The following is a 14,228-nucleotide window of genomic DNA, read 5'->3' on the forward strand; positions in this document are numbered from 1 at the left end:
TCGATGGTCGTATACATCACTTATTCACATGCATATGCGGAGTAGAATCGTGTCTGTTTTCTCAGTAGTACAATGATTGCTCCAACCAGGCAGGCTAGGTTCACACAATTTTCTTAGATTTCATTTTTTTTGCGACTAAATTTTCTTACAATTTGACATCATCGACCAAGCCAATCTTTGGAGCAACTGTTTCCGACATGTAGAACCTACAATGAGCTCAGTGGCTTTCAGCCAGAGCAACACCCAAAATCTACCCACACGACTACTTAATTAGAGAGGGTGATTCGGAAATGCAATCCCCTTCATCCATTGTCTGAGTAAGCGAGGGTGGTCGTCGAGAGCCCGATGGTGTCGGCACACCTCATCGCGTGACGACGACGACGTCCCACTGGCAACCACCGTCCTGTCGCCGCCCAGCTTCACCTGAAGCCTCTTGTGCCCACGGACGGGGACGGCGGCGATGCGTTCCTGGTGGATGCCGATGTTGATCAATAGCTTGGCCTCGCCGTGGCCGCGCGGGACGTCGACATAGTCCTGCATGTCGAACACCTTCTCGGCGCTGCCCCGCTCCGTGTCGTAGGCGTACATCCTGTGCCGGCTCGTCGCGAGCAGGATGACCTTCGTCTTGCCAGCCCCGACGCTGCAGAGCGGGATGACGTTCCGCTCCCCGCTGAGCTCGTCGCTCAGCGGCGGCGGCAGGCCGTCCAGGTCGATCCGGCAGCGCGCCGACCACGACGAATCATCCGGGATCCACGTCAGGAGCTCGAGAACGTCGCTGGTCATGCGTTCGTGGACGACGGCGCACAGGGAGCCGTCGAGGTCCGCGAGGTGGCGGACGCGCGGCCGGCAGCCGCGTCAGGATCTCGTCCACCAGGAGCTCGCCGTGCAGGGGCCTGCACCTCTTGGAAACTGGGGGCGAGGTTGCCATGGAAAATGGCCGGATTAATTGGCTTGATGTGACGAATTATATTTCGATCGATGCGCAGCAGCCAGCACAACCCTAGTACTTACGTATATACCGAGTGAACGAGCGAGAGAGAGCTCGGCTATAGTCTCAGCTGACCGGGTTTCGGTATTCGACTCGGAACGATCGTTTGACATTTTTTTTACACGTTTCTGCTTCGTATTCGGAATACGTACGTATGGTCCGACCATCGGAATATAGACGTACACTAGCGTAATATCTTCCTCTTTTTAAAAACTTTGGACCTCTTTACAGGTCATCGATAAGAGTTACTCCTTCCGTTTCATAATTCTTGTCGAAATATTACACGTATCTAAACGTTTTTTAGAAATAGATACATTCATTTAAAACAAAAACAGGAATTGTGAAACGGAGGGAGTACATCCTCAAGCTCCCTCTGATTCTAAATTGTTGACTTAAATTTATATGGATGTATCTATCTATTTTTAAAAAGCGTCTAGATATATGTAATATTTCGACAACAATTTAGAATCGGAAGGAGTACAATGTATATCGGTGAATTATCAAAACAACTATGAAAACCATCTAGGCGCGCCAATTTAGCTAGCTCATGCGCTACACTGTTTGCCTTCATTGGACAATGTTCAAATTTTATTTTTACAATCGCTCATCACGCAGGATGGCGCAGATCATGCAAAACAACCACCAGACACAATACGACACCAACGGGCACAATACCATTTGCCACTTCGTTACACCTGCGGTCAATCTTCTCGAAGCGTATATATGCTGGGATAGAAAACCAGACCTCCTTCCATATTGGATTAGTTGGTCATTAGACCAAGGTCCGGTTGCTGCCAAACTTGCAGTCCTTGGGGAGGGCTATACGGCACCGGTTCACGAGAGTGCCTAGCGCTGTCAAATGGATGGCACCCGCAGGGTTTAATTTGGGCACGGGTGGAGCTCTACCAGAAATTGAAATTGTAGCCATATCCGTACCCGCACACGGGTCGCAAATGTTTCGTATACCCTCCATCCGTCGGGCAAATTAACCGCACCCGTCCACTACTACAAAATGGGACATCACTAATGGGCTAAAAACGACATCAGTGGCGGGCAGGACGCCGGCCACTGACTTGATGTCCGTGATGAGCACCCACATCGGGTTCAACAGTCGTTACTGATATCAGCAACATCAGCGGCGGTCTCCATTGACAGTGATTTCGAGAATTAAAAAAAAGCAGGCCCCAGGCCCACGAATTCACTGGATCACAAATCAAATGACACAATTATTCACACAAACTCTGTACATACACACAAAGAAATTGCTTGCCAAAATTCTATACATACACACAAATTCACATATCAACTTCCTGGCCAAAATTGCTTCCCGAGCTAGCCACCAAGAAATGAGAGAGAGAGAAGGGGATTTAGAATGAACCGAGCGAGGAAGAGAGATGGAGAGAAGCAAGAGAGGGGAAGAATACAAACCGAGGTCGATGGAGGCGGATCCGGAGGGCAGGCAGGCTCGTGGGCGGCGGCTTCCTCGTCCCCAAGCGGCGGCGGCCTCCTCGCCTCCCGGTGGTAGCGACGGGGACGGCAGCGCTCCATGGCTGCAAAAAGAGAGAGAAAACTCAAGAGTGAGAGAAATCAGAGACAGGGAGAAAGAGAGAGATGGAGATACTCAAGATCCGGGGGCTCCATGGCTGCTGCTTCTTCTGGCGCTGTGCGAGACGGAGGAAGGGAGAGGGGTGGCGCGCTGCTGTGGAGAAGCGAGAGGGGCGGGGGCAGATCGGGGAGGAGGGAGGCAGATCGGGGTGGAGAGGGAGGGAGATCGGGGTGGAGGAAGGAACGGGGGCAGGAAGGATCGGGAGGAGGGAGGGGAAAAGAATCAGGGAGGAGGAGAGATGTGCGGTGGTTGGGGAGGGAGTTCGCTGGCGTAGGGATTTTTATAGGGCCCCTCCAAACCCTGGGATTGGAACTGGACTGGCCTTAATTTGGCTTTTCGGTGCAACATTACTGGGGACATCAGTGGCGGACCTTACGTCTGTGCCCGCCACTGATGTGTGTTTTGGTGATTTTTGCAAGTTTTCGCATTGGATCATTAGTAACGGACGTCCCGCGCCCGTCACTGATGAGGGGTCATCAGTGACGGGTGTGCGCCCGTCACTTATGAGGGATCATCAGTGGCGGGCGGGAAAGGCCCGGGACTGATGAATCGTCATTTATGTTGTGTTCTGTAGTAGGGTCGGGTAACCCTTACCCGCACAAGAATGCGTTATAGACACAACATGATCTTATGAAAAGCAGCAAATTGTAGATAGTTGATACTCGATAGTTCACGATTGTAACAACGGTGCACGGTAGATATTATAACAACAGTACAACAACGTGGAGTAGCTAGATGATATTTTTTAGCGTGAAGTAGATGATATTTTTACATATAATATATATGAGCATATAAATATACGGGTAAAAGGATATGGGTATTACTATATCATACCCTTTACCTTTCGTACACGGCGGGTTCAAGATATTTTCCATTTATGTGTATCGTCGGGTATAAAATTTTCTGAAACCATCAAATAGTTGGGTAAATACCCGCCGGTCAGGTAAAAGGTACGTGAGCCAGGCTTGGCCTGAGTTGCCGCTCTGGAGCAAGGTGGGCCGGCCTGGCTCGGTCCAGCTGGCGGTGACCAGCAGCAGCAGTGGGCAGCGGTAACAGGCCCGAGTTGTTGCGCCTTGGTAAGTTGGCCCTAGCCGAGCAGGCTTGCTGTAAATGTGAGCTCAGAGCCTCAGATTGGGCCTTTTATTTTTAGCGAACCGAGGCCTAGTCATTCCAAGCCGCTTGTTAGCTCGGGCAAGCCCAAACGTTCGGCCCGGACATCCAATGTTGAGCTGTGGCTACAAAACTGGAAACGGAAAACGGACGAACACATATCGAACAGGCCGGATGGGCTTGCTGACCTTCAAATACACTCGGCCCTCGCAGATAGGCTCCCTTCCGGCCTTCCCCCTCCCGAGTCCAACAAAAGGGGAAAAAACAATTCCCGCCCAGGATGGACCCGTCTTCCTCTACTCCGGCCAAGTCCAAGCGCCGGCGATTCAGAGAGATTCGTAGCGCCGGCGAGACGGAGTCGCCTACCACCGTCAGCACAATCCCAGCGGCTTCCTTCCGCAGCCATGGAGGAATCGACTTCGCCGATTCCATGAACACCCGTGCCCCTGCGCTGCTCTCTGCCAATACCGGAGTCGCCGGCGCGGCGAGGTACTCCGGCGTGTTCGCATCTCCCACGCCGACCAATTCTCAGGCGCAGTCCTCCTCTCCCACCAAGTTCTCCTGCGAGGTGAGCAAATCATGAAACGATCTTGATTCTTGAGTTGAGTTTCTTGCACAGTAGGATCAAATCAAGAAACGGTCTTGATTCTTGAGTTGAGCTCTTCATTTCTTGCATACTAGAATCAAATCAAGAAACGCTATTGATTCTTCAATCCGTTTTCCTGCAGACCCTGATTCCGGGGGCGGAGAACGACGACGAGCTCGCTGGATCAGCCATGGTCTGCGCGGACACCATCGCGGCGCCCTGTCCGACCATCCTAGCCGGCGTCGCGGACACCAACCTGCCGCTCGGCCCGCTCCCTCCCGGCCTGGCGAGCACCGCTTTGCCGCGTGCTACAGTGGCGGACACCGGCGACGCGCTCGCTGGATCAGCGATGTTCCGCGCGGGCAGCAGCGCGCCGCCCTGTCCGGCTCCGGCCATCCTCACCGGCCTCCCCAGCACCAACTTGCCTCCCGCGCTGTCCGGCGCGGCGAGCACCACTTTGGCGCCTGCTCCGGTGCCGGAGACCGGCGAGGCGGCGCTCGCTCGACAGGCCATGGCCTGTGCGCGCACTACCGTGCCGCCCATCCACACCGGCGTCCCGAGGCCCAACTTGCCTCCCGCTGGGGCGACTCTGACCGGCGTGGCGAACACCAGTTTGCCGCCTGCTCCGGTGACAGAGACCGGCAACGCGAGCACAACCCTGGCTCAGGTACGTGTCATGCTACTGCTCTGTCACAACTGTCCACTTCGTGCCTACCGACCACTGTGACCACATTCACAATACACTTTGTTATAAGTTTATGCTAGGAGATATGGTGGAGATTGGACAACATATAATGATGGTTTACAGTGTTGGTTTATAGACTTAGTTATGTGTTTCAAGCTTAATTAAATACTCCCTCCGTCCAACAAAGGATGTCTCAACTTTGACTAAATTTGAATGCATCTATACACTAAGTCATGTCTAGATACATCCAAATTTTGACAAACTTGAGACATCTTCTGTTCGACGGAGGGAGTAACAAAAGTGAGTAATAAACTCATCACAAGGTTGTAAATTTGTATATCACTCTGATGAAAACTGCCGCAGGTTATGGGGTCATCGAGCCACTGGCGTAACCATTGGGACCGGGCGCCATCTAGGTGCCGCAACTGCCCTACACGCGGTGCCGACATGATCGCGACATGTTGCCAGACCGTGTTCTGCACAAGTTGTGCCGCCTCCAATTCCTGCGGGTGTCGCAGCTGGCGGGATGGTTTCGGGGTTTTGGTGCACATCCTGCCTAGGTACATGGTGCCCGAGGATCACATCCTGGACAGTCCGCTGCTTCTTCGTCGTGTGACTTGGCAGTTGTTCGCTAGCTGGAGGAGCAACACCGGCGACATCAGCTATTTCTTCTATAATTCTGAGGATGCATATGATAGACGTGATCAGGGCGTCCTCTACCATCTCCACAGGTATGAGGTTGTCGGACGTCAATGGACATATTTACATTGTAACGTGTACGAGCCTCGAGGTCGAGGCCATATGGCCTACGTGCTAGTCCCACCGGGTAGGAAGGAGGAAGTAGAGCTCCTCTGGCTTTGGGAAGCTCGACATAGGCAGCGGAGGCAGGTTTGAGGCACCTCAGCATGCACCATGTACCTAGATAGATGATGATGGGTGCAGGATATGCTTCCAACCCTCTTTTTCTCCAGAATTGAACAACTTCCTTCTTTCTGTTCAGTGGACCATTTGTGTCCTGTATATGTGTTTAGCTTGAGATTCGTGAAGCACACTTTACATATTCTATTTTGGATCTTTCTCTAAGTTTACCTGGTATACGGAAAAATAGATATTGTGATAGTTTTGGAAATGTTGGCACGCACGCGCTGTATGTTGTTTGATGCTTAGAAATCATGCCGCAGATCTTGCTAACATGGCTTCCAGCAGCTATCGCAGCGCTCTTTGCCAGAAATCGCTTCAGGAAGGAAATGACACACAATCATAAGCAGCACTTTGCTGGAAGAATGTCATGTACTGATGTACATCGCATATTCAAAGGCGTACAATACACTATGCGGCAATGTAGTAGCACTTCATATGCTTACAGGGAAACAATCTGAATGCATACAAGATAATCTGTTGTCAAGTATTGGAGAGGTCTCCCTCTCCCTACAAGAAGCATAACAAGGTTTACCTCGAGTCTGAAACTAGCGGACAACGTGAGCAAAACAGAAATGACAGATAAGAAATAGAAATTCTGGCCAGCAGCAGCAGCATCACTCATCCTAACAAAAGCTACAGCAAACAGCTTCCAGACAAGCAGCTTCCCGGAGGAAAAGGACACAGCTGCACTGACCAGTATCTTCTAGCCGAAAAGAGGTCCAGCGCACCCAAGACACCAGCAAAACAGTAACTAAAACAACTTCGCTGCCAAACAGATCATCCTGCCATTCTCACAGTCGAAGAGGATTCCACCCCAGAGCCGCTACAAATACTTCCTTTCTTACTTGCTCGACCATCTTTGTTCCCCAGAGCAACATGCTTCGACTTCCGTCTTCCCTCCTCCTGTAATAAAGACCACAGATTCAGCCAAAAGCTAAAAGGTTTAATCTCTGCAAAAGGATCAGTCCACATACCATTAGCTCGGTGGCTTTCAGCTTGCTAGAATGAAGTTGTACTATAATGGATACAGCTTGCTGTTCATACATTGGCAGTTTGGCACCGCAAGAAAATCCTGAAACATTCTGGTGCACATGCAAATTCTCTGCTAGTTGCTGATGCACATGAGCCACTGGACATGCCAATCCTCCTAAGACTCAATGCACCAAACCCATCCACAGATTTTGTCCCGTATTGGAACCATATTACCCCCTAAATCCCCATCAGTTCAGGGGGAATGGCAGAGGATTAAGCCATAGGCAGGATTCAGGTTTTTTTTTTTTTGTTCATTTCCCCCTAAATCCCTCCCAATCCAAGGGGATTGGCTCACACCCGAACAAGGCCTCATGGCTTCCTGGTACAAGCATGAGGGAGCTCAGTCAAGGGAGGAGCCCGGCCAGGGATCGATCCCGCCGCCGCCGCCGCGCAGCCTCGCCAGGAGTGGGAGGAGCTCGTGCGAAGGGAAGGAGGGGATCTCGCCACCGCCGTGCCTGGGGTGGGGGGCATACGAGCTGGCGGTGCCATAACTCCGGGGAGCTTGCCTCGCCTCGCCGCCGCTCTCTCGTCTCGTCTGCTCTGGTTGGGGAGTTTGAGGGAGAGACGCCTTGGCCTTGCCCTGGTTCGGGTCGTCGTTGTTCTGGCTTTTGCGGCTTTGGGCTCGATGGAAAACGAAGTGGGTCTTCAAGGTTCAGATCAAACGGTTGTTTTTTTTTAGCTGGACTGCCGACCGTTCGTGGTCCTGATAACGGTCTTCCCAAATACGGAGTAAACAACAAAAGAAATGTACAAAACGAATTCACGGTAAACATGTATTCTTTCTGCAACGCGCAGATAATATTACGCTAGTGTACGTCTATATATATTCCGATGGTGTTTGAGATGCAGGACTAAGTCGACGTCCCGCGTGGCCACGGCGAGGCCAAGCTAGCTGTTGATCAACATCGGCATCCACGAGGAACGCACCGCCACCGTTCCCGTCCGCGGGAAGAAGAGGCTTCATGTGAAGCTGGGCGGCGGCAGCACGCTGGTTGCCAGGGCCAGGGGGACGACGTCGTCGTGCGATGAGGTGTGTCGACCGCAGCGGGCACTCGACGACCACTCTCGCATGCTGCGACAATGGATCAAGGGGATTGCATTTCCGAATCACCATCTCTAACAAGACTAGATCGAGGGGAGTTATACCTGGGCATTCTAGGGCCGGGCTGGACCCTCAAGACTGAAGCCCGAGCCCGGCCCGGCAAAAAGCCCGAAGCTCGGCAAGGACAATGTACAGGTCTGAAGCTCTTAATAACGCAGCTAACAGTTCAACAGCTACATAATTACATGCATAATAAGCCTCCATAGGCTATAGCCGAGCCACACATGCATAAAAGGTTCAGTTTCATCTACTGTCCAGCACCAACGCCATAAATTAACTACTACAAGTACCAAATAAAGTTTCATCTTCCAAAACATTGGTCTACAAACAACATGTAACAAGAACCATTTTGTAGCATCAAAAGCAACAGCAGCAGCCAGCTATCACAAACAGCATGTAATAAGAATCTGATGAGAGCTCGTTGTCATTAGGATTGGCATTTGAAGATTGTCCTTGCTTTTCCCTTTCCTCTTTCCCACCTACAATTAAAAGAGTAACAATTAAATTCACCCTCATGTGAAGGGCTTGCTCTGCTGGTGGGCGAGTGGCCGATTGGGGAATGGGGATTTGGTTTCTAGGGTTCGGTCTCTTGCCGGGCTGCTCGGTGCTAATTGGATGGGCTGTATTTTCTCTGGTCTACTTGCTACTGTGACATATTACTGGGCCGGGCTGAATTTTAAAACCCGGCCCGAAACCTGTCTCGGGCTGAATATTGCGGCCCGAGCCCGACAACGCCGGGCTCGGGCTGCCCATGCTCAGGTCTAAGGGGAGTGTCCCCTGTTGTTAGTATTACTCTTTGAATCTTTTATTTTCGATGAAATCATCATTACTTGAAAAGAAGAATGTATATTTCTCATTCGATTTACAAATAGTTATTTCCCACAAACATAGCCTTTAGATAGAGATCTTCTTCGTCGTTTATACATGTATGAATGTTGTCCGAATCTCAATGTTACATCGGACGGTTGTTAGCATCAACTCATAAATAGTTATTTCTCAATCGCATAAGAAATAACAAAAGCGTAAAAGATTTTACAAAAATTGACCATCACAATGCATGGTGTCCTTCTTTTACTTCACGCATTTGTTGATACCCTCCTCCTGTATTTTGCTTGCAGAGATTTTTCCCATTATGCCATCACATTTTCTTGTTCTTATGCTTTATGGATTTTGTGTGTTAACATACCATCTTTTATTTACTCCGTCAATCTTCCATCTAATGGCCCTGATCACTGGATACATCCCCATATTGATGATTTTTTCTTTAAACTTGTCAAACAAGCCTGAAACATCTTATATTTAGGAACATATATTATCTATTCCCTCCGTTCCTAAATACTTGCCGTGGTTTTAGTGAAAATTTGCCACCACCGTTAATATGCCATGATAGAGCTTACATTCCAGTTTAATATGCCACCACCGTTCAGCCAGAGTCTTATGTAGTCCTGTTACGTGTTATGTGTCTTTTCTGTTGAATCATCATTTGAGGAGATATCATCAATAGTTAGAAGATGATCGTCTCGTAAGTTCACATAAAAAAACGGCAGCATTTTCTTCGTAAAGATAAAAAAACCGCAGCATTTGCATTACATGTGCTATTCCATTCTAATCGCATACCACCAATATGCTTATATGCACGAAGCAATGCAAGTAAATTTAAGCAAGTTCTATTAAAACTCTGAATATCCAACTGATAAATTCCACAAGCATATAAAACTGGTGTAGACTACATAACGGCCGGCAATAAAAACTAAGCAGAAGATTTCAATTTATCCGTCGTACTCTCCATCAGCAAACTTCTTCTCGGGGTAGAAGACAGCATCCACCACCTTCCCGTCAAACCTCCTCCCATGCATCCCTGCCTTCGCGTTGGTCGAGCCATCCACATCTGCATACTCCAAAAACACCTGCAAAGCAGAAGAAAAATCAGAATTGGTACATTCCCAGGCAATCCGTCACGATGCTGATTCGCGCAAAATCAGGACTCACCTTGCCAACTCCAGCAACAGGAACACCATTGGGATGGGGTCGTGGGATCACGGCTTGCACCAAGTTACCTGTCCGAGTTTATCAGTGAGAACATACACAGGAAAGAGAGAAAAAACAAACATATAATCAATCAAATCCAGGTGAAAAAGATTAGTGTCTTCTGTAGGTTAGGCCCGATTGAGAGTTTTGCATGAGGTCGGATTATAAAAGACTCGGCAATGGTATTATGTGGCACTACAAAACAGACACACAGAAAGAAAACACAAAAAAGAAAACCAGTTCAGTAACTGAGCCAAACACATTGATAAAAACAGAGTATAGAAGAGTACAAGATATTTAGTTCAGGAGTTTCATGCTGGTTACCATATTTGCGCCCTTCAAAAGTCATGTCTTCCAAGATGTCTTTGTATTCCTCATCATTTCTCAAGTCATCTTCTGAAACCACCTGGGTCAAGCATACCACCTTTGTCGGTATGGCTCCACCAACTTCGTACACAAGTTTCTGCTCAGAAATCAACAGCATGAGAAAGTGAAAGGCTATATAAACTGATTGTTTTATAAGATCGTGCCTCTTAAGAGCTAAAGTTGTACCTTCATTTGTGCCTGATGCTGTGCCTGCAACAGTATGTTTTCATGCTCTGGCCTAGGTTCAGCAGCTCCTTGGTTTGCTCGCCTAACTGTGAGAGTCCGGTCTCCCAACTGGATACCGTTAAGAGCAGCACATGCAATGTCGGTGACAGCCAGATCCTGGTATACACAGAAGGCATAGCCCTTCGAGTTGCCAGTTTCCCTATCCTTCACAATATCAAATCCACGAAGGGGCCCAAAAGTTTCAAGCAACTCCTGCACTTGAGCCTCTGTGAAATAATAGGGCAGACCGCCAACAAAAATGCGGTCAGGACCTTCTAAACCTCCGGCTGAGCCAGGTGTCAAACCAACAGCAGCAAGATTGAGATTGGGGTTTGGCTGGCTTGGACCTAACACAGCTGCCTGGGAAGGATTGTAGTCTGTTGGCCTCCTAACCTTCACTGGTGCTCCCTCAAACAATATACCATCCAAGGCCATTGCATTGCTAGCTTCCTCCACAGACCTCATCTCAACAAATGCAAATTTCTTGTCATGGTTTATGTATACATTAACAACTGCATCACCTAGACCAGCTGCGTTTCCTCCAATAGCAGCCATAACATGATTGAAGTATATAGCAACCGTCTGCAGAAGGAAGAACGAAATAGTTAGCACATGCCACATATGGAGAAAGAGACACCAAGAAATAACAAGTTACTCAAGAAATTACCTGTTCATTAGCGCTTGGAGGAAGTCCACCGACATAAACACGCCGAGCATGCCGAGTAGCCTAAGACAAGGGTGGTAAAACAATGATATATATCATAGAGCAAAAGTAGCTGAAGCATGTACATCAGGGAGCAAAAGTAGCTCAAGGAAACTCATACCTGTTGTGTCATTGCTTGCGGCTGAATAACATGTGGATTGATGCAAACAGAAGTGAAAATTAGAAACCAATAATGAAACATCAATCAAATAATAAACAATTAAAACATGATAATAGATCATTGCTAGTTCATTCTGCCATCATCAGATAAGTTGCAAATCAGAGTGAAGGAGCACAGTACTTACCTGTCCTGCTATGGGTATATTAAACATGTTTGGAAGCATCGCAGGAATAGCAGCAGGAACTGCAGGTAGCAGACCTGCAACGCATCGAAAGTTTTTTTAAGGCAAAGTAAACACATATAGAAGAAGTAAATTTAGGATAACAATGATTTCAAGGTTGGTTCTTAAATACATGTTCAAGACAAGGCAATACGTATCAAGCAGAATAGTAAACTTATAGGGTTAATGTGTAAAAATAGAGACATTCAAGCAGCAGCAGTTGTTTATGTAAGTTCCTGCTTAATAACTGCTTATCAGGTCCCTTCCCAATAATATAAATTTATATGTCAAGAATGTAAAACGGAAGGATCCAACAATGTTGTTTGTCCCCACATACCTGGGGTTACACTGGGAGCAGCTATAGAAATGGTTTGTGATGGTCCCTGATCAAATCCACTCACACGCTTGCTGGTTCAATAAAGCAGATGCTAGCAGGTAATTCAGCAAATGGAGAAGAATAGTGCATTACCGTAAGAAAACAGAGATGGCTAATATGTACATGAGAAAAACAAACCATGCATGACTAGACCTGTACCAACTACACGTGGTATTATCAATTATCATCCATGGTATAGCAAGAAACGAAATGGTAGTTAAAATTTGTCCTTACATTCTGTCAACATTCCAACCATACAAAACAAAGAACTAAGTGCATTTTAACTGTCTTCCTCCAAAAATTGATTGAAGGTGCGCAAGCAAATTTAGTGCTAATGATATCAAAACCAAACAAAATGTTAATAATAAGCCTTTGGATGACATATAACACATACCTTTGAGCCCTTGAACGGGAGCGGGAGCGGGACCGTTGCCTGCGATGGCCATCTCTATCACGCTCTCTTCTGCATTATCACAGCATACATCAGGTTTTTGGAATAATTTTATCAAGATAGAATTATGCTTTAAGGACAGCAATGTTTTCACATCAAATATTCCACAAGAAAGTGGAACCTAATCCATTTATGTCCAAAAACAACTGATTAGCAGCAGGCATTGGCAAACCAGTTAAGCATATATTATAAAAACCAACTAGTAAGCACCATAACTACAAGATAACACACCAGCAACCTTAACTACATACCCGTCCTCTAACTGATTAAGTGAGTTGGGAATGCCAATTTAGCTAAAAGGTTATTGTGCGGAATCACGATGTAAAGTTTGAACCGGTCAATAGTTTTACACAGGTAAATTCCAAAACTCAAACAGTATCTGCTATATATGCCCCCTGTAAAAAGCATACCAGTGAAAGTAAAATACTACACCTTGCCAATTTTCAGAAGATAAAAAAAGCGGCCCGTTGAGTTCAAAGGAGAAAAGGTTTCAACATAGTAATTAACTACTCCCTCCAATCCTAAATTGCTGTCGTTGTTTTATTTCAAATTCGAACTAAAACAACGACAAGAATTTAGGATCGGGGGGAGTAGCAATTACTATTTCATAGCTCGCGATGCTCGAAGAACCATAATTAAATCCATATATGCATTACAGAAATCTAGACCCAGTACCTTTCAGACTCATGATTACGGCTCCGACGATAATCATGATCATCAGAGCGACCACGGTGCTCCCTTCTTTCACTTCTTTCACGATGCTCCTGATGGTGGCGATCACGATCCCTGTTCCGGTCACCATGCTCATAGCCCATCTCCCTGTCCCCGTACCTTGCTCTCTCTCTCCCACGGTCTCTGTCACGCTCCCTGTCTTTGCCCTCCTCTCGTTCTCTATCCCTCTCTCTAGATTTTGAGGACCTTTCCTTGTGAGGCTGTTCATCATGCTGGAAAAAAAAAACCTTCATCAGATTTAATTCCAAAATGCAGGGCTTCCTACAAGTAATATGGCATAATCGATAGTCGGTACTCGCTACATAGAACCAAATATGGAGTACATAAATTACTATCAGGTGGGATTGAAATCTGACAGATCGATCGTCACAGAACACCATGTCCGAGCACGAACAAAACATGTTTAAAAGCTATAAAAAAAAGTTCCTAGCATCCCGTCCTCCAGCATTAGCTCGCCGTTACCCTAATCAGGAGCGGTTTCAAATTCGCACAGACAGCAACCAAATCTAGCCTAATTGAACCGATCCAACCGAAATCCCCCCGCAACCAGATCATCAGACCTCGCCGCAGATCACCTCACCGAAACAAGACCTGAATGCCTCACCCAACCCACCTCGTACCGTCGTACGGGCGAAACCCTACACCCTAAGCGCGAAAACTAGAAGGGCTAGCTACGCGACCAATCGGGGTGAGATTCAGAGGCGCACCTGGGAGCGGGCGTCGCTGGACAGATACCTCCCGGTGGCGGCGGTGCCCTCGGAGGGTTCATCGTACTCTGCCATGCGGCGCGTGGACTCCGTGCGGGGGTGGCGGTGGCTTGGTCGAGGTCGGTTCGTTCGATTCCGTATGGGGGGTGTCTTCAAAGCTCTGGTTCGTGGTTCGGCTAAGTTCCAGCCAACCCGTCACTTATATAAACAGCGCCAATTGGAGTCGGTTTATGTACGTCGGTTCTGAATATTTTACAGTTCCTGGTCGT

General features: G+C 47.9%; 1 protein-coding gene across 4 annotated transcripts; it reads right to left on the reverse strand.

Moving 5' to 3' along the window:
* Positions 1-9,675: 9,675 nt before the first annotated feature.
* LOC100820960 (splicing factor U2af large subunit B) lies at positions 9,676-14,153 on the reverse strand. 4 transcript variants are annotated; one of them, XR_001407379.2, is made up of 11 exons: positions 13,960-14,152; positions 13,196-13,464; positions 12,464-12,532; positions 12,031-12,101; positions 11,658-11,731; positions 11,474-11,494; positions 11,317-11,376; positions 10,611-11,231; positions 10,383-10,464; positions 10,020-10,253; positions 9,676-9,937 (listed from the first exon to the last, which is right to left on the reverse strand). XR_001407379.2 is itself a non-coding variant. In XM_010240204.3 (11 exons), exons 1-11 carry the CDS (start codon positions 14,032-14,034, stop codon positions 9,800-9,802), a joined length of 1,548 nt encoding a protein of 515 aa, XP_010238506.1. In that variant the 5' UTR covers positions 14,035-14,153; the 3' UTR covers positions 9,676-9,799. The 4 variants fall into 4 exon arrangements, 3 of the variants coding, with proteins under 3 accessions (XP_010238506.1, XP_003578657.1, XP_024311004.1); XM_010240204.3 differs by having other exon boundaries at positions 10,020-10,087; positions 13,960-14,153; XM_003578609.4 differs by having other exon boundaries at positions 10,020-10,087; positions 10,383-10,521; positions 13,960-14,151.
* Positions 14,154-14,228: the final 75 nt, after the last annotated feature.

Source organism: Brachypodium distachyon, chromosome 4 (genome assembly GCF_000005505.3).
Source record: "Brachypodium distachyon strain Bd21 chromosome 4, Brachypodium_distachyon_v3.0, whole genome shotgun sequence".
NCBI classification, from domain to species: domain Eukaryota; kingdom Viridiplantae; phylum Streptophyta; class Magnoliopsida; order Poales; family Poaceae; genus Brachypodium; species Brachypodium distachyon.

Bases quoted from the DNA above. Each gene is read 5' to 3' on its own strand.
- LOC100820960 (XM_003578609.4), bottom strand. From the start codon at position 14,034: ATGGCAGAGTACGATGAACCCTCCGAGGGCACCGCCGCCACCGGGAGG. The intron at 11,732-12,030 runs GTATGTGGGGAC...GATGCGTTGCAG, and splicing joins TGCTCCCAGTGTAACCCCAG to GTCTGCTACCTGCAGTTCCT. The intron at 11,377-11,473 runs GTATGAGTTTCC...CCCTTGTCTTAG, and splicing joins CGCAAGCAATGACACAACAG to GCTACTCGGCATGCTCGGCG.